Source organism: Colius striatus, chromosome 1, assembly GCF_028858725.1.
Source record: "Colius striatus isolate bColStr4 chromosome 1, bColStr4.1.hap1, whole genome shotgun sequence".
Lineage (NCBI taxonomy): Eukaryota > Metazoa > Chordata > Aves > Coliiformes > Coliidae > Colius > Colius striatus.
Window position 1 is genome coordinate 184,626,226 of NC_084759.1, and position 18,817 is coordinate 184,645,042.

Sequence of the window (18,817 nt, forward strand, 5' to 3'; positions counted from 1 at the left end):
CACACTTCTTGAAGGATTAAAGAAATTATGGACTACCTTCACCTGTTTAAAGACTACTCTCCTCTGATCTTAAGGTTACTTTATATGCTGATTAGTGTTGTTTTAAAGAATTCACGAAGTTCTCCCAAACTGACTGAAAGCTGGTTTTCAATAACTGTATTGGTGGAAAAAAATCAAACTCTTCATAAACCTAACACAAAGTCAAAGTTATATCATCTTCAGTACTGTATCTTCAACTTAATCATAAAGAACAATAGAATTTCATACACTGATTTCTATGCCTTTAATATACTACTTCCTGTAGAATTTTAATTTAGACACATAACGGCTTATTCAAAATGGTAATCAAAAGAAATGTTAACAGTGGTATATGGAGTATGATTTTCAATCAAAGGAAGACTCATATTTCAATTTCTTTAAAGCACAAGCATACAATATTATAGAAGGTTAGCTATCATTCTAAAGTACACATTTCCTAAACCAACATGCAGCCTATTTTGAGATAAAGTTGGGATCTATACTGTAAGTATGGAAAAGGACCACTTTTTCCACATTTTAATCTGTTTTCTAGGCATATTACTTGCAAAATTAAAAGATAAAAAAGTGACTGCTGGGATAAGAGTGTGGAAGTAAAATAAACAGGAAAGAATAAGAATTTCATACATTTATATTTAGTTACACTAATGGTGGTTTACAAACATCACAAATATAAACTCACCAGAGATGCAGTTTCTGAAGCAGGAGTTGGTCTTGTTTTAGTATAAATCTGAGGAGAAAAACCACAGTAAACTCTTCGAATTACAAAATTGAACGCGCTGCAAATATAATGACGCTTGATAAATCTAAAGCAAATATAATGACGTAAGCAAATACAAACCAGCACTACAGACATTCTTGCTATCTAAGTCATCTCTGAAACTGGTAAAATTTTGTTATACAAGAAAATAATATTTACCCCAATTACACTCAGACAAAAGCTACTTTAAATAATGCACATATATTCTAAAGAAGAAATGCACTTAGTTGAGTATATGCCAGGTCACATGAGTAGAGTCAGCACTTGAAATTTGGAGGCCACAAACTTAAAATTGTACTTGCTTAACAGAGAACTTAAAGTGGGTTTAGGTTTTGTTCATGTCAGTGATTAGAACAGATACACTTTCAGTCGTTACTCTCTTTAAGAGGACAAGGAGGTGGAAGAAAAGTAAGTAAAAATAAAATTCACCCAAAAAAGACAAATCCCACTGAAAGGCAGCTTCTAAGCTGTTAAAGTCATACTTATAAGCCAGATTTATGTTCAGTGTAGGGTCTTTTAAAAAACTAATTGTGGCAATTTGAGGTAATGCCAACACACATCCAACGTGTAATGAGAAATGCAGGCCGCAGCTGCCACCCTGATGCAACACCACAGCCTCTCTGCCAAACACAGGGTCCCATGCCTCAGCTGCACGTTTCCTTGACAGTGCAGACTCCTACTAGGGATCTAGTTTTGCTTTCCACCCTCAACTGCACCTCTGAAGATAACTACTTAAAATAAATAAATATAAATAAAACTGAGTCAACAGTTATGATTGAGAAAGTGAAGCACACACAAAAAATCAGATAGTTCATAATCAGATAGTTCATATTAATTTTAAGCATTCAATGAACGTGTCAGTAAATAGAGTGCCACAAGTTCAATTCTGTGGTCAATGATGATGTAGACACCTCCTTAGCTCAAACTAGACATTCAATCAGCTGCACATCTTCCTTGGAACTAGATTGTACGTCATGAGGTCCTGTTAGTGCTCAACTGCATGCCTCATGTAGTGCTCAAAAATTAGATAGCTTTAGTTTAGCCATATTCACCTAAAGCTCAGGCAACAGTTTTGCTGTTATCTTCAATGAAGCATACTTTATCAACAGAATTAATTCCTTTATTTCTTTGCATGTTTTGCTTCTCTTTTTTGACTGCATGCCAAGCTTTAATTATCTGTAGAGATCATATCTAGAAAAAAGGTCTTTCTGAAAAAAAATATTTTCTTCAAATTAAAATTGTCAGACAACAATTACACTGACAAAAGTTCAAACCTTGACATTTACTGAAATTCTGTGCCAGTCTCTTCTATATCTGATGTTGTGTTGAAGCTTTCACAATTATTTCTAAGTTTGTTTCACAATCTGATAGGCTCAAAGGAAACACCACAGAGCATAGTGCCAGACTGTTCTCTGGTGAAGGTGCCTTTTCCTTCTCAGTGACTACAGAAGGGAGTTTGCAGCAGTCAGTGAGAGTTCAGTAGGATGCTAAGTTAACAGTATTAACAGTTCAGTATGATGCTGATTAACAGTAGTAGATGACTACAGTGATCAACAATGTTCAACACTCTTTCAACAGATACCCATAACTGTTGGTATAACTTTCAGTAAGAAATATTAGAAATATGCCACTGAAGTGTCCAACAAAGTTTTTCAAATCTTAGTTTCATTCAACATCCAGTTCTACTCCTCCTCAACTACAGGTTTCCAAATGTAGAATTATCATAGAATCATACAATCGTTGGGTTAGAAGGGACCTTTAGAGATCACCTAGTCCAACTCCCCTGTAGAAGCAGGTCCACCTAGATCAGGTCACATAGGAACATGTACAGGTGGGTCTTGAAGAAGGAGGCTCCACAAACATCATATCTGTAATATCCATAATATCCTAAATCCTTTGGTATTTAAACTTCTGTAATTTTTTCTAAGTCCTATAACTGTTAAAATACTAAGGCTTAGGCTTAAGAAGGGTACTAAATGTTTCTTGAAGCTAAGACATAGTGGCCACAACAAAGATGCATAAACAGGTACAACAGCAGAACAGGATATCTCCACTCCCATATCCCAACAGATGGAAGTATTTAAGATGAATAGTACAGATGTGAGAATAGTACAAAAAACAAATATTTTCCTCAGAAGAAAAACAATGTAACTCTCTTCAAAAAATTAGGAATCTAGGAAACCACATATTTCAAAGGCAAAGTGTAAAGATGAGAGTTAGACAGTACAAACCAGAGAAAACTAAAAATGACAGACCTAAGACTACTCTTGCACCCTCTACCTTGTCTGTATTATTGCACTGTGTTATGCAGGAGAAAGGTTTCAGCAGCTCCAGGGATCTGCCTAAAGCCAAACAAGGTCAAATTTCCATGCTCAACAAACAGAAATTTAGCTGGGAGGAGAGATAATTTGGGTTTTGGCTGGTTAGCTTCATAATAAAACTGCATGCACATACACAAAATTTGTCCCGATAGTTCCCTGATGAACATCATAAAATAAACTACAGTATGTCACCTTCTAGCAGACTGTATTGGTTTTTTTTCTATTATAAAGCAAAGTTTTAATGTTGGTATTTGGAGAAAAAAAAAGGTAAAAAAGTTGGGCACTCACGTACATAAATGACTGACCCAGCTTCTTCAGACACCTCCAGGTGGTAATTGTGTCTACCATCCTCTTTTGCTGTAGGCGATTTTGCCAGCTTAAATTCTGCGACTACAAGGGTGTCCTATGGGGAATGAGGGATAAACAGATGATTACATAGACTATATCATGTACTCTATTTTAAGTGTAAGTTATGTGAAATTTCACCCTAAAATCTCAAGACATTTAACTAAAAAAATTCTGAACAAATTCTAAACACGGCCTTTCAGTTTCTCTGTTTGGTTCTTCTACCCATGGAATTCTTATTTCCAACCAATGCCAGCAAGCATTTTATTTCACATTCTGCTAGAATGGTCACATGCTTGCTGCTAGTGTAATCCAGTGCTAATTTTGACAAGAGCTAGAGGGGAAGAATTGCACTAAATAAAAAGAATAAAATAATCATTCCCTTTGACTATACTAAAGGCTGACTCCTTTACCAGGTAAGTTTAACTAAGCTAGAAAAGGAATCGCACATCAGATCAGCAGTTACAATTTTCTCAGAGTTTATTCCTTATTGAGTTACAGTTCCACTACACGAGAGACTCTTCTTGGAGCTATTTACTCTAGATTGACATCTTCCAGTTTCCTCTGTAAGGGTCAAAAAGGTAGATCTATCAACAGGTTGGTTTCTGGTAGCAAGAGAGACATTGCAAACTTCTGTGGCATCACTGCTGAGATTCTGGCACAGGAAGCAATTGCCTTTGCAACTGAACTGTTTTGGCATAAAGCTCTTCTGATGTGACAAAGTAAATAAGAAAAGGATGATTTAAGGTCTCAATTGTTTAAATCCCTATAGTAGCTCACCTTTGTAGAAGCAACCTTACAAAAAAAGAGGACAGAACACCCAAACAAAAGAGAGAAGATAGAAAATATATTTAGGAGATAGAGATGATAAGGTATCTAAACAACAATAATGCTGGGAACTCTGATACGATGCAAAGCTCCTTTAGTTAGCTCCTTTGGTACCAAAACTGTATAGCAGGGCTGAACGAGTGTCATACATTCCAATAAACATACTAGACTCAGAATCCCACTTCTATTTGACCTTCTACCAAAAGCACTTCCATAAGCTTTTACTGAATTGCTTTTGTTCATGAGTTTATTTGATTACAAAAAATAAAAGAGTCTTCTGATTAAAGTTGACAGTTTTAACCAAATATTGCACTATGAAGGTTCTTTTTTGCTATTTCAGCAATTTGATAATGCTCGTCTAAACTATTTAAGATCCAAAACCCTAATGTTTTGTGCAAGAAAGGCTGCTAGTTTAAGTGACAGTGATATGTTTAGTTATTGAAGGATTTGCCACCCCCCTCCTCCCCCCAAATTACTGCAGAAAACCTAAGATTGATCAGACAGTTTAATACACAATGAAACTACTTAAGGCATAGTAACTTTTAGGTAATGTCAAAAATAGGAACACAATGTATATTTTGACTAAAAGACAATATGTAAGTCACTCAAGTGTAAGCCATACTCAGAGCTAAGGAAGTTAAAATGGGTCAAAATTATTAGACAACTCAATATTCTTTGCACCTGGAACACATCACCCTGCTAACACACATTAAAGCTGTTTGTTTCTTTCCAGCTACGAACACAAGCCTCAGGAAACTCCACCATTCTGCAGAAATCAGGTGTTGTCATGTGTCTTTCACCATTGCTAACATTACTCATGGTGCTCCTTCAAAAGTGAAACCAACTTTCAGCTAAAAAATCTATGCTCTGCTATGTATTATTCCCATTTCAGCATTTTATTAGATTGAAGGCTGCATAAGACTCTGGGACTTGGTTGCTGAGTCAGGACTGGAGCTCAGTACAGCTGACTTGACTTGTCTTCTTCTCCTGTGTCAGAAGCAACTTTAGAATTACACTGACTCAAGAATTCACCCCAGTTGCAAACTTCTTCTGTGAAAAAGATCAGTGGTGATTACCCTCATGAAATATCCAATGTGTAACATGACACTTAAACACCTGCAAGATCTAGCTTTATAGGTAGTAAGAACAGATATATTCTCAGATGTTACAAATTTACAGTCAATTTTGATAGACTGTGACTTGCAATTTCTAAATATGCAAAAAAAAAACATAAGGTTTGCATAATGCTTTGAAATTTAACACTGTATTAGTTTTCAAAATAAATCAGTTCCCGTTTCACCTTTAGCTAAGAGTAATTAGGAGTTGCCTTATAACTGGCTTGGGAATCAAAGCCATTTACATAAATTGGTGGATTTTCATGTCAACAGAAGAGTATTATATTGCTTATGCATACAAACTGTAAGATGCTGTCAACATTTTTAAACTGCAAAAGGAAATCCTACTTCTCTCATTCAAAAGAAGAGAGAAATGAAGGAAAGACAATATTTTCCCTGACAGTTATTCTGTTACAGAACCAGAAGACTCTAGGGAGACAAGAACAACAAAGTTACTCATGTTTTTGGGAATGGCCTGCTCTTCCTCCCTGCAGGTTAACAAGCTAAAGCTGTTACAGCATGGGACATGCGGCATGGAAATCTACAAAACTGTGAAGTTTGAAATTGTAAGCAGCAAACAGAAAATATTAGTCCTTACTGAAGTAATTATTTAACGCCTAAAACTTTGACGTTTTAAAAATTAAATTTATTTCATAACTGCTGAATTGCAAATCTGGTTTCAGAAACCATTTTTTGTTCCCTTAGATTCAGATTCTTCAAAAATTAAAATATCATTTAAAAAATGTGGAAAGTACTATGAAGGTTTAGTTCATTGGGGAAGACTGAACACTGGTTTTAATGCACTGGAGGTTGCTGTTGCCTGTGGGTTGTGGTTTCCTACTCAGCTCTTTAGTACTCATCTTTCTATCTTGTAATTGCTGCTCAGAGCCTTGTTCAAGACTTGTATTTTTATTAGCATAATAAAACTGATTTATTCTTTAAATATAAAATTTTACCATGGCATATAACAAACATTAACATAAGCCTTTGACTCACAGCAGTATTCAAGGTAAAACTCAATGAATGCTCTGACCTACACACCTTAACACCCTGCCCCAAACCCTTTCCCATTAGTCCTTCAAAGCTCACATATCTTAGAGAGCTGAAAAGGGCCATGCACCAATTTTGAGGTTAAATTCATTGCACAACCTATATACAGGTTCTACTAAAACGACCTAGACATTTTTTAATCCCTATGGCTAAATTAATTTGAAAGAATTCTGTCTGTAAAATCTTTCATTCACAATCAAATGATGTTAATAACTTTTCATTCACATAACCTACACTAGTTGGAGAAAATATCAGAAGTAATAGAGGAAGATGCCCTATAGAAATTTTGGTTTGCTCTTACTTAGACTGTAATTTAACAGACTACACACTAATGTATACTTCCCAAGAACTTTTGCTGGAAAATATTTCTTCAACTTAGTGATTTCTTCAAAAATAAAGTTTTAATCCACTCAGATCATGTCACAAGTTCAACTATCTGCTGATGGAAACCATGTTAAATGGTGCCAGAAAAAAAATCCTCAAAGTACAAAGAATCACTTTGCTAAGCAAGACTTCATGAAAAATACAGTAAGCATTTAAAATATTTCTTTTACATTAACTAATGACAATATTATTTATTGTTACTAATATTACTGTAATATTTAATAAATTATGTTACTTGAAATAAGGCAAGGTAAGTGTGACAAAGACAGAGAAGGCCAGAATCTTTCATTTCCATGGGAATTTTTCACCTACACAAGATCCTGCAATTTGGGGTTTTTTTTAAACTTCAGACAAATTTCTTCAACTTCTCAGTAAACGTTTATTAAACTGGCATTTTTTAGCTGTGCTTTTTACAGAGGTAAATTTCACTGTAAGTTTCTCCTACATGTTCTATAGCTTCCAAATCTTTTTAATAACTTCAACTAAAATTTGCAATGTGATAAAAATCTCAAAGCAGTTACATCTCTGTTGAAAATAAAAAATGTTAAACAATTTCTCAGGCATGATATTTTCTTTTTTAACCCATTTGAAGAAGCAGCCAGAGTATGTCACTGCTCTTTGAGGATCATCTACATGATAAAAACAATAATTAAACATTATGTTCCTTCTCTATAATTTATACATATTCATCAAACCTGCATTACTTTAGGCAGATTAACAATGTTGAAAACACAGGGATTTAAAAGTTTTCAGTGTCTGAATATTTATAAGCACATGATTGTATTAAAAACTATAAAATAGGTCACTGTACAAATGTCTCAGCTCTAATTATAGGTGCAAAAGTCATTATTTATCCTTAGAATTACAGAAAAAAGAATATACACGTCTCTGAATCAAAATTAAAACGTTCCACAAATTCAAAGCAACCTGGGCTTAAATGCTATTTTGACGTCCGACAGTTCACTATAATTTTCACCCTTTTTCAGCATACAGATCAGTAGAGTTCAGGCGCACTAGTTCATTTGAGCTGAAAACTCCTTTCAGAATTCTAAACAGGCCATTTCTATTTCTGTACCTGAGAAAGCCCTCAACTTCTGTGCATAACAAATATTTCTAAGAAGATTAAAACAAAGCCCAATTTTCTTGACTAAATAACTTTCCGTTATTTGATGGAGAACAACATTTTACTGTAGTGATAGGACAAGGGGCAATGTTTTTTGAACTGAAAGAGGGCAGATTTAAGTTAGACATAAGGAAGAAATTCTTTACTATGAGGTGACAGGACATTTGAACAAGTTGCCAAGAGAAGTTGTGGGTATCCCATCACTAGAAGCACTCAGTCAGACTGCAGGTCTTTGGAACAACCTGTCCAGTAAAAGATCATAGAATCATAGAATTGTTTCGGCTGAAAGAGACCTTTAAGACCATTGAGTCCAGCCTTTGTCCTAGCCCTATCAACCACTAGACCATTTCCCTAAGTGCAACATTCCCCTGTTTGTGTTAGGGTGGTTGCAACTGGATGATCATTCAAATTATGAACATAAACCAATGACTGTCATCCATATGCATGATACTTTACCTGCTAGGTAAGCAGCACTGACAAAAAGAATTGCTTTATTTTTGTTAGAAAGAATTTACATAAGCAAATACTTATATTTTTTTTCTAGTTCATATTTATAGGTTTTAACAGAATAAGACTATTTCTAATTTTGGTGACAGCTGTACAAAGACAAGATAAGAAGTCAACATACATCCACAGAAAACAATTACTAAAATTAGGGAAAAGATATTTTACCCCATGGCATATAACTTTTGCACAATTCTCTGCCATTTTTCCATATATTAAAACATTGATGCTATTGGTCCGTGAACAAAAGTCATCCATATCTAGAAAAAAAAAAAGCAGAAGCAATTCCAATCAACATGTGTTCTCCAAACAGCAAAGGGAAGAAATTTCCAAAATAAGTTGATCTACAGAGCCTAACACTTTCCCTTCCAATTAATCTAAAATGAAATTCCTTTCAAATAGTTAAAAAATGGTATATCAAGCTGAATACTCTTCATAGAGGATTTAAAATGCGCACGTGTACATCAGTGTCCATTAAACTGTATATGTGTATATACTGTGTTAAGAGCACATTTTGTATGGCAACTATTAAGTGTGTATTTTCCTTAGACCTTTTTTAGGATAAGCAGTTTAAAAATACACTAATAAAGCTGTATGTATAGCTAATGCATTTCCAGACAGTATTTTAAAACATTCTGCAACAAGAACTCCACTGAAATATAAAGACTGCCTTGCTTCCATTAACCTACCTGTCGTAAGTTTAAAACAATCTACTTTTGTACAGAACAAGAATTTTTAGGGAGTATTTTAAATAAAACATTTTACTGAACACTAAAAAAACAGGTACTAGTGATGAAATAGCATAATGTCAAAAAAGTGTCAAGAAGTTCAAGAAAATAGATTTTAAAAGCATACTTAAATGTGGTACCTTGAAGAACAACCTTGAAAAAGTCTGTCCCATCTCCGAGTTTTGTTAATGGGTAGGAAAGAGCAACTATTCCCTAAAAAGTAAAAAATCCATAAAATATTGTTAACTAAAACTAAACACCTTTAAGATATACCAAAACTGATAACTCCTGAAACATCTGTAAGCTAAAAAAGGGCAAATGTGATAACAGTCAATTATCTACATTCTTAAAAAAAAAAAAAAATCCAGCAAAAATCAAAGTGCTAAAGACAAAATTGAAGACCAGTATTCTTGGGATATAACAAATGAAACATGTTGATGACTACTTAGACACTACTGATTATATGATAAGCTTAGACTAAGTAATGAAATAGATGTTATGGAAGTACCTTTTACTAGTTAGAATAGCAGCACAAAGGATATAGTTTTAGCACAGAACATGAAAGATGGGTGATGAAAATCTCACAAGATTCAGCAATTTCTCCAATAACATTGGCAAAGGATTACAACATAAATATCAAAATAAAATCACAGTCAAGAGAAGAAAAGATGAAGACAATCTTCTGTGAAAAACAGAAAATCTGTACAGTAGTACAAAATGTTGAAATTGTAGCAACCTATTGTCAATAATACAAATGCTCTAAAAGATGTAAAAGTTCTATTAATTATGCAAAAATACTATCTTAACACTGAAGTTGAAGTTACAAAGAAGGAAACAGACCAACAACTTCAGTGATATCGACATCTCAAAGGTATGGAACAAATGCAACAAATTTATTTTGTTAGAAAAATGGTACTGTATCAAAAAAGGTTCTCCTCCAACAGTAGCAAAAATGTCAGTCAAACGTATTCTGTCACTGTGTAGTAGGTAAAGTACTGTATACTTCTCAAGAATAAACCCATAAAAATTGGTCCAATAAAGAAAAATACAGAAATCTGAAACAAGACTTTATAAAGTATTTAAGAGAACTACACAAATCACACAAGAAACAAAAAGGTTACTTGTAAAGAGAGAGCTGTGGCAATGCACAAAAGCAACATTAAGAGGATAGCCAGGAAAATCTCATTGATTTTACAGTACCCATATTCAGTGGAAAGTTTGACTTAAATGTTAGTAAATGTTAGTAAATTCTTATCCCAAATTAGGATAAAACACACAACAGTGTGTTTTACCATAGAGACTTTTCAGAGTAAAATTAGTCCTCCCCACTCCATATGCTACTAGGCTTACTCTCAAATCAACCAGGTGCAATTCCTCTAGTAAACCACTCCTTCCTTGCCAAAATCACATGCTTCATTTTGCTCCAACAGTTATTTGAGAGTTGATTTTCAGGTTTGGCTTATCTTTGCCATAATAAAATACAGAGGATGATTAATTAATAGGAGAAGACATTAGGTCCAGTTAATGGACATCATGACTATGAATGTATGGACATTGCTTGTGCCATGTTTCTGCAAGTTTAAATTAAAATTTGTACGGTTCAAAAGTATCATGGAATCACAGAATAGTAGGGGTTGGAAGGGTCCTTTAGAGATCAAATAGTCCAAACCTTCTGTTCAAGCAGGACCACCTAGATCAGGTCACACAGGAACGGATCCAGGAGGGTTTTGAAAACCTCCAGAGAAGAAAGCTCCACAGTCTCTCTGGGCAGTCTGTGCCAGTGCATCATCCTTACAGTAAAGAAGTTTTTTCTTATGTTTAAGTGGAACTTCTTGTGTTCCAGCTTTTGTCTGTTACCCCTTGTCCTGTCACTGGACACTAGAGAAAAAAGTGTTGCCCATTCTCTTGACATACATGCTTTAAATACTTCCAAGTGCTAATGAGATCCCCTCTTGGTTTCCTCCTGGCTGAACACCCCCAAATCTCGCAACCTTTCCTCATAGGTTAGATGTTCCAGTCCCCTGATCATCTTGGTGGCCCTTGTGCTGGACAAGTCTGCGGTCTCTCTTGTGCTGAGGAGCCCAGAATTGGACACAGCACTCCAGATGAGGCCTCACCAGAGGAGAGTAAAGGGAGAGAAGAGCCTCCCTCAACCTGCTGGCCACACTCTTCTTAATGCATCCCAGGATGTCAGTGGCCTTAGCCACAAGGATGCCAAAATGCAAAAAATTTTCATAAGGAAAGAACTAAGGCACAGAAGCCAGAGAGAAGCAACCCGAATTTTTATTGTTACTTCTTCCCAGAACACACTTCATTAAAATCCCTCTCTCTCCTTCCTTCCTCCTCAAAGCAGGACCTGATCCTTATTTTGGCAGGTCTATAGTGACTGCATGTGTCATGACTAAGATAACCTAACTGATGCATTCTAGGGTTTGTTTCACACTCAGCCTGAAGAACTGGATTTTCCTAGTTGCACTGGGTTTGTTTTTTCTTTTTTGCCAAGCTGTTTTATTCACCTACTAATCCATGTCAGCAGCAGCCTGAATTTCTCTTAATATAAGGCAGAAGTCTGAGAAAGAGATTCTATATACTTTTTCTTTCAGCAATCAGCTATAACACTGTATGTATGCTTTCAGTCATGATCTGGTAATCATTGCTCTGCTTTTCCAACAGAAACATTTATTTACGCAGAAATACTTTCTAATTTATAATATATTTTTGTCTGCTTCAACACTTTGTGAATAATAGCTCTTAAAAGCAGGAAAGCGTATATGTCCTGCAGGTGGATGAGGACAGAAAACTACCTTGAGGAATACAGATGTTGCCTCCTACTGGCATTGGTTATTGATATTTCCATTTGTTCCGTTACAACACCTATGGAGGCATTCCTGTGTGACGTGATTAAGGTAAATCTGCTTTAGCAGGGAGTTGAACTAGGTGATCTCTACAGGTCCTTTCCAACCTTGACCATTCTGTGATTCTGCAATGGACTCAATCACAGGATCAGATAAGCACTACAGCCAGAACTACAAATATACAACTGTATAAGTGAATTTGTTTTTTATATATAATCATTACACTGGTTCAGCTCCTATTTTTAAAATATTTCTGCCATTTTTTCCTGTTTTCTACAGAATTGGCCTTCTACCCTGACCCTCTGGGATTTTTTTTGGTTACAGACTGAAGGCAAGTCTGGGAGGATGCTTACTTCCTGCCATTTAAGCATCAGAAATGATTAAAAGGATTTTCAGAACCTGTCATAAAAGAAATCAAGTTAAAAAGGTTAAAAAAGAAAACCCTCAAGAATTGTCACTACATTTTACAGCATATACTTTTGTTAGCGATGAAAAGAAAAATTTCTGCATTTTACTTGTACACTAGTATTGTGCTTCCAATCTGAAACATATTTGGGACTACTCCAAAATATAAATGCATACTTGGTATCTTAATCCTCGTTTTAAAAAAAATGGATACTGCATTGCTTCATACTCTGAAATGTGCTCTTTAACTGGATCGTAATGCCTATTACTAATTTGTTAAACACAAAATACCACTTAACCTCCTGCAATCTTTCCATCTTCAGCACAGTGTTAAGCATATCAGCATGTTTTTAAAAGTGTTCACAGTTTAGAAAGTAAAAAAAAATTAGTCAGACTAATGAATGTGATTCATGTGAATGAATCACATCAATAGCAACATGCAGTGAAGTTAAACAGAGACATGCAACAGATACACACAAAGACACACCGCTGCAGCAAGTCACCAGCTGAGCTGACATATGGAGATTCCTCATAAATAAACCAAGAGCTAATTAAAAGTAAGTCAAAATGTATTAGTAAGTTACCTGAAAGTATCCGTTAGTATGATCAAAGCCTTCTCGCAAATGTTCCAAACTCTGCTTTTGCAAATGGCTTGGTAGCGGAATCTCGAATTTTCCTTTAACGATCTTCAGCAATTGAACAGGCATGGTTGCTTTAGCTAAATAAAAACAATAAACAGGACTAGAATTTACTCATATAGAGAGGCTTTATCTATCTATTTCCTACAAGAAAGTTTAATTATGCAAGACTAAAAATCTTCACAGGGATTGACCTCATTTCTTAGTACCATGAATGGCAGGAAGAGAGGAAGCAACATTTCCTGAGCAACAGAAAGCCATCCAGATTATTTTGCAAACATTCAGAAACACTGCAAATGGCAACAAAATACTACTTTATATTTGAATGTAAAGGGTAATGTAAACAATGTATTTTGTGTAGAGAAATGCACATTAACAAATAAGCAGAAACTCTGAATGACTCATTCCCCAGCATAGGTCATGGACAGACTCCATAATGATCTGTTTCCCCATATGACAATTTGTCTGCATCAAATAAACATTTATCATTTGAACTTTGAATGAACAAAAAATGCTTATGTATCAATGTATCAACTAAAGAAAAAATAATAAAGAAAATAAGATGAGCATTTACAAAGTACAAATGCTGAATGCACTAGTGTGCATGAAATAAGCAGGCCTTACAACACTGAGAAGACACAGAGGCTTCAGGAGATACCTACATGAAAACACAGATTTTGAACAGACACAGTTTACCAAATGTAACTTGACTACCAAGAAGAGACAGCTGGTGAAAGAATTTACATAGGGACAGTTAATTAGACAAGAATTACCTACAATTACAAATCACCAAGCTTTCCAGAGTCTTTTGCCTCAGAGAATTTTACTCTTCTGAAAGGAAGCCGGATGATACAAACATGATCAACAACTACCTCAGATGAACAATAAGGCAGGGAGCTTTGAACTTGAAAACTTACTCTTCTCTGATGAGTATGCTCAAATTCTGCAGCTCCCTCGCTTTAACTTAAAAACAGCCTTTGACATTTATTTCAATGGGACAAGTATTCCATGTGTGCTTGCAAAGTGATAAAGGAAGATCTCTAAAAAGGAGTAATATGTAGGCTGGTTGAGTTTTGGGATTTTCAGATCTTAAACATCTTCATGTATATAACAAAGGTCACGGTATCTATATGAAGCTATCTTTAGAGCTGTTCTTGGTGTTCACAGCTCTCCTGAATAGCAATTGAGTAAAAATAAGTCTGTCAAGTATTTTTGTTGTTCTCAAAATGTTGACTTCCTAACGTGGACAAGAATCATTCCAACTCGAGTCTGCTGCTCAAAAAGTTTATAAGTGGTGTAAACAAAGCTATTTATAAGGCTGCAGGAAAAGTAGACAGCATCATGGGATACTTCTGGAACAGGAGAGATGCACAGCACAAACACACAGTAGAAGGATGAAGGTAGTGAACTACAGTTTGCCTTCCAGTAGTTGAAAGTGACAAAAACATGGAGAGAATGTGATCAAAAAGCCTAATAATTTTAACAAACAAAGAATTATATGAAAGGATATACACCGTGTGAGAATGCAGGAAGGACATACACAGTAGGAGAACCCACAAGTAACACCATAGAAAAGAAAGTGATACATATCACTTGCTTAATTAAATTAAATATAACACTGAGGATGGCTATGGGTTGAACTTTTATGTGCTACTCTACCCTATCCTTGATTTTCTACCTACCAGTTTTATAGATCTTCAATGTCTGGCAGTGGAACAATTGACTACAACACACTAGTTATATTAACATGTAATATAAAAGCATAAAAAAATGTCTGTAACCACAGTACACCAGAAAACAATTGCCTAGCAAAAAATGGCTTTAGGCAAGGCATTTCAACAAAAATAAGCAGTCATTTTAAGGTTTGGTTTTTTTCAAATTCTGGAATGAAGATGTTATTCCATCAAAATACTGCAGTCACAGAATGCCTCTACCTCGAGGTTGAAGCAAGAGAAAAAATCCTGTAATATATCTCAAAAGCTTTATCTCATCCCTTCTCACTTGCCTCTGGAGAGCTTAAATATTTACAAACCTGATTTAGGCAGCTAAGTATGGTCTGGAGTGCATGCACAAGAAACAAGAAAAGCTTTTGGTATCAAAGCCTTTTCACTAGTACACACAGAAAGCAAAATAGCTCATATTTCCTTTCAGGTGCAGCATACCCCAGATACAAGCTCTGAGGGCCTGCCAACTTCAGCATTTAAGTCAAACTATACACCCAAAGGCTTACGCACTTATAAAATCAGAGAGTGGCTCTAGAAGAGGTTTAAAGATTATAATTTTTGATCTTAGCGCTGCCAAATATGGTGGTAGGAAAAATCTGACCATTGAAGTCTTCCTGTGAAAGCCTTACGTCTTTCTTCTCTAGGCTTTTTAAACTTTCATTATAATTAAAAAAAAAAAAAACAACTTGAAATATGTTTGGAAAAAACACTGGAATTTAAACTCTTGCATTACTTATATTACCCTTCAATGCACACTGAAAATCTCTGAGAAACCCCAAGGTACATTTGCCAGTGAAGTCAACACCACACAGCCACACACAATATGTAACTGTATTCATAATTGACAGAAACATGAGTACAACGTGACTGAAAGACAAGAATAAAGGAAAAACAAGTCACTCAGGAAAGGCAAATTTGTTCTTATCATGGTTGTTTCTGGTCTTCTTCCATGCTTCTCTGAACAACATGTTTCAAGTGTCTAAAAGATTCCAATAAAAACAACTGTAGGCTGCAAGCTCCGTATGCAATATAAATATTCTCATACACTGTCAATGTTAATCTAAAGGTACTAACATACCTTATAGTGTTGTCTGAAAAACAGGTTCGTGGCTGGTGCACGATGAGTCAATCTACACACAAAGTCAAGATACTGCTTTATTTCGTGTCTGCACAGGGATGAGTGCTGGGGGATAGTTCAAAAGCCAGCACACAAAACACCATACCCCCAGCGTATTTATACAAAATCTTGTATAAAGCATACTGTTTTTCTATTTGATGAGTCTTCCCCCAGTATGTGTATTGCATCAGTCCTCTGCAGCCCGAGAAGGCGAGAGGTTACATCCTTATCAGTCTCTGATCCTTCTTCAAGAATACAGTGATTGACAAACCATACATGTAAAGTATCCAGACCCACAACATCAAGCTATTGACAACAGTCTGAGTGGTGACTGGACCCACCCCATTCAGCTGTTGATAACGATCTCTAACCTTCAGGTAGGGAAACCTATTACTATTCCAGGACATCCTTTAATAGAACAGCCCATCTGTCCCAAGTCCACATTTATTTCCTTCAGTATCCTTTTAGTATTAGCTCTAACTACAAAGTACCTATGCCTAGTATATACTATTTTCATCTATCTCCTATGACATTTTATCTGGTTACAATAGTAGTCTAAAGCCTCAGGGAATATTCTAGCAGTGCAAAACATTTTAATAGCCATGACACTAACCAAGTCGACCTCCAGTTAGAAGCAGGAATTACTACATGTACATTCTGAATACAGAATTTTTTTTTAAGCAAGGAGAATAGGATTCAGTGAAGATCAACTAAAATTTCAAAGATAACAAATCAGAATAAAATTCATTTCACTACTAATGAAATCATGTCTGATAGATCTCATATCTGAAGACACAGGAGACCAAGTGAAATAAGGAAACCAGGTACTAACAGCCATCATTAATGTCTCAATTTTTTCCTCCCAGAACAAGAGAAATTTTTTTATGGGTGAGGACAATGAGACCTCTCTCCATTGTCTTTATTTTATGAGTAAGTCCATTATGTTTGTCTTCCACATCTACATCTCTAAAATACGATAATTTTTCCTTCAGTAAAAAAAAAGTCATCAAGATATATTTAGAAAAATAAAAAGTAAATTAAAAAAAAAATCTAGGTGAGCCTCTATCAGCACCGTAAATTATAAAAAAGATACCAAACAAGCTTTGGCACTTTTAGTTCATGTTGCCAAAAATTCAAAATACAAATGAAATATCATAGACAATACAACTTCATTGTAAAAACTGCAAACCTTTAATCCTGAAAAAATTCCCAGAATGAAGTTCATGGAGGAGGGAATCAAAGTTGGATCTGTTCTTCTTTCATAGTTTAACATCATAACCCAGTGCACAGGACAACAAGCAATTATATGCAGACACAGCCATACATACATTCTTTATATAATAGTTTCTGGATAATTTCCTCCTAAAAAAGATCAACAACACTGAACAAAGCAGACTGTACAGAGCTATTATAAACTCAACCTGCAACTAGTCACAAAATCTTTTGTCATAAGGCAGTCTTAATGAAATAAAAACAAGCATTCATGAAGAATAAAGTATGCTGTGTGGAAATTATGGAACAGTCTAATTATGTAATTTGTTATTTCCTTGAGGATTTTCAGGGGGAGAAAACATCACACAGGTAACAAAAAAAAGGAGAAATCAAGTCAACACTCTGATTGTGAAGCCTGAGTTGCAAGACTTCATCTTGCTGCTGCTGCTTATGGCTTTTCAGGCTCTTATGCCCAGGAAATAAATTCTAGGTCATTCTTAATAACACAGTTGGTATTTACTTTTGCTAGAATACTACTAGAATGCTAAAAAAAAAAAAAAGGGAAAAAAAAAGAAATAAATCCACCAAAGAAACTCCCAAAACAGCTAAATCAACCCTAAAACTTCTTTAATAATTTCAACTATAATTTAGTGATCTGACACTGTGCAAAAGAGGTTGCAATAAAAACGTTACCCAAGGACAATGGATGCTTACCCTGCCTTCCATTTCAGCAATACTTCAGCTCTAGAAAGCAGAAACTGCAAAATATACCTCAGTAGAACTAGGCTAAAAAGCACATCATTTCAAAATGTCAACAGTAATCACCTCTGAGAGCCAATTCAGCAATTGCAAGAAGACGAATCTTTAAAATCAAGAGCTTAGACATATTAGCATAGATGTATTAAACTATAGAAACGTTTTTCAGTATACTCAGTGCCTTCACACTGAAAAGAACTGAAAGGAATTTCTAATTTGTAAAGCACTGTGTTTGTCAGAGGGGATTCAGTTCCCACAGCACAGACTGCATGCAGGGTAGCTCAGAGAGGGAAGGATGGTTCAAAGTAACTGGAAGTTTCACAGGGAAAGTGACGCCGAGCAAAGCAAGGGCGGCACAAGCCCAGCGGGCAGGTCAGGGCGGCGGGGGCTACGGGAGACTCTTCTTCCTCAACCAAGCCCACGACCGCCTTCCCAGCTCCCCAGCCCTACGGACAGGGCAGAGCATCCCACCAAGCCTTGCTCCACAAGTGCAGCCGCTCCCCGCCGCCGGTCTCGAGGAGAGCAGCCCGCAGACCTGCCGGTACCTGTGTCCAAAAGCGCGACGGAAAGCGCCCGCGCAGCTTCCGTCAGACGCACTTCCGCCCGCAGCGCTCGCCCGCGGCCCATCGAGCATGCCCAGAGCACAGCGCATGCGCAGTGGCCGCGCCGGCCGCCGTACACGTCCTTAGGGCTGTGGGCGGCAGGGCAGGGCGGTGTGTGGTGCTCTTAGCGTGTGGAGGGTGCTGTTGGTGGGAGTAAGGGGCAAACAAAGTGTCTCATCGGCCGGGGCTTGCCGAGGTGGCCCCATGACCCGCGGCAGGGCCTGATGCCGACACTGCGGGCGGTTGCCTCACGGCTTTCTCTTGTCTCTGCCCGGGCTGCCGGGGAGCTGAGGAATGCCGAGGCAGCGCCGTCT

The 18,817-nt window shown here is 36.3% G+C and overlaps 1 protein-coding gene across 11 annotated transcripts in view; it reads right to left on the reverse strand.

Annotated features, from left to right (window-relative positions):
• POT1 (protection of telomeres 1) overlaps positions 1-18,499 on the reverse strand; it is a 64,120-nt gene extending 45,621 nt beyond the window's left edge. Inside the window, exons 1-8 of one of the 11 annotated variants that reach the window (XM_062018061.1) lie at positions 17,971-18,484; positions 17,123-17,295; positions 15,895-15,946; positions 13,039-13,172; positions 9,335-9,407; positions 8,635-8,726; positions 3,410-3,520; positions 719-766 (exon numbers count right to left, since the gene is read on the reverse strand). In XM_062018061.1, the coding sequence (XP_061874045.1) occupies positions 719-766; positions 3,410-3,520; positions 8,635-8,726; positions 9,335-9,407; positions 13,039-13,161 (447 nt within the window). In that variant the 5' untranslated portion in view covers positions 13,162-13,172; positions 15,895-15,946; positions 17,123-17,295; positions 17,971-18,484. Of the gene's footprint in view, positions 1-718; positions 767-3,405; positions 3,521-8,634; positions 8,727-9,334; positions 9,408-13,038; positions 15,796-15,894; positions 15,947-17,122 lie in introns of those variants that run through there. The other 10 variants (XM_062018055.1, XM_062018070.1, XM_062018089.1 and 7 more) reach the window with 10 other exon arrangements.
• Positions 18,500-18,817: the final 318 nt, after the last annotated feature.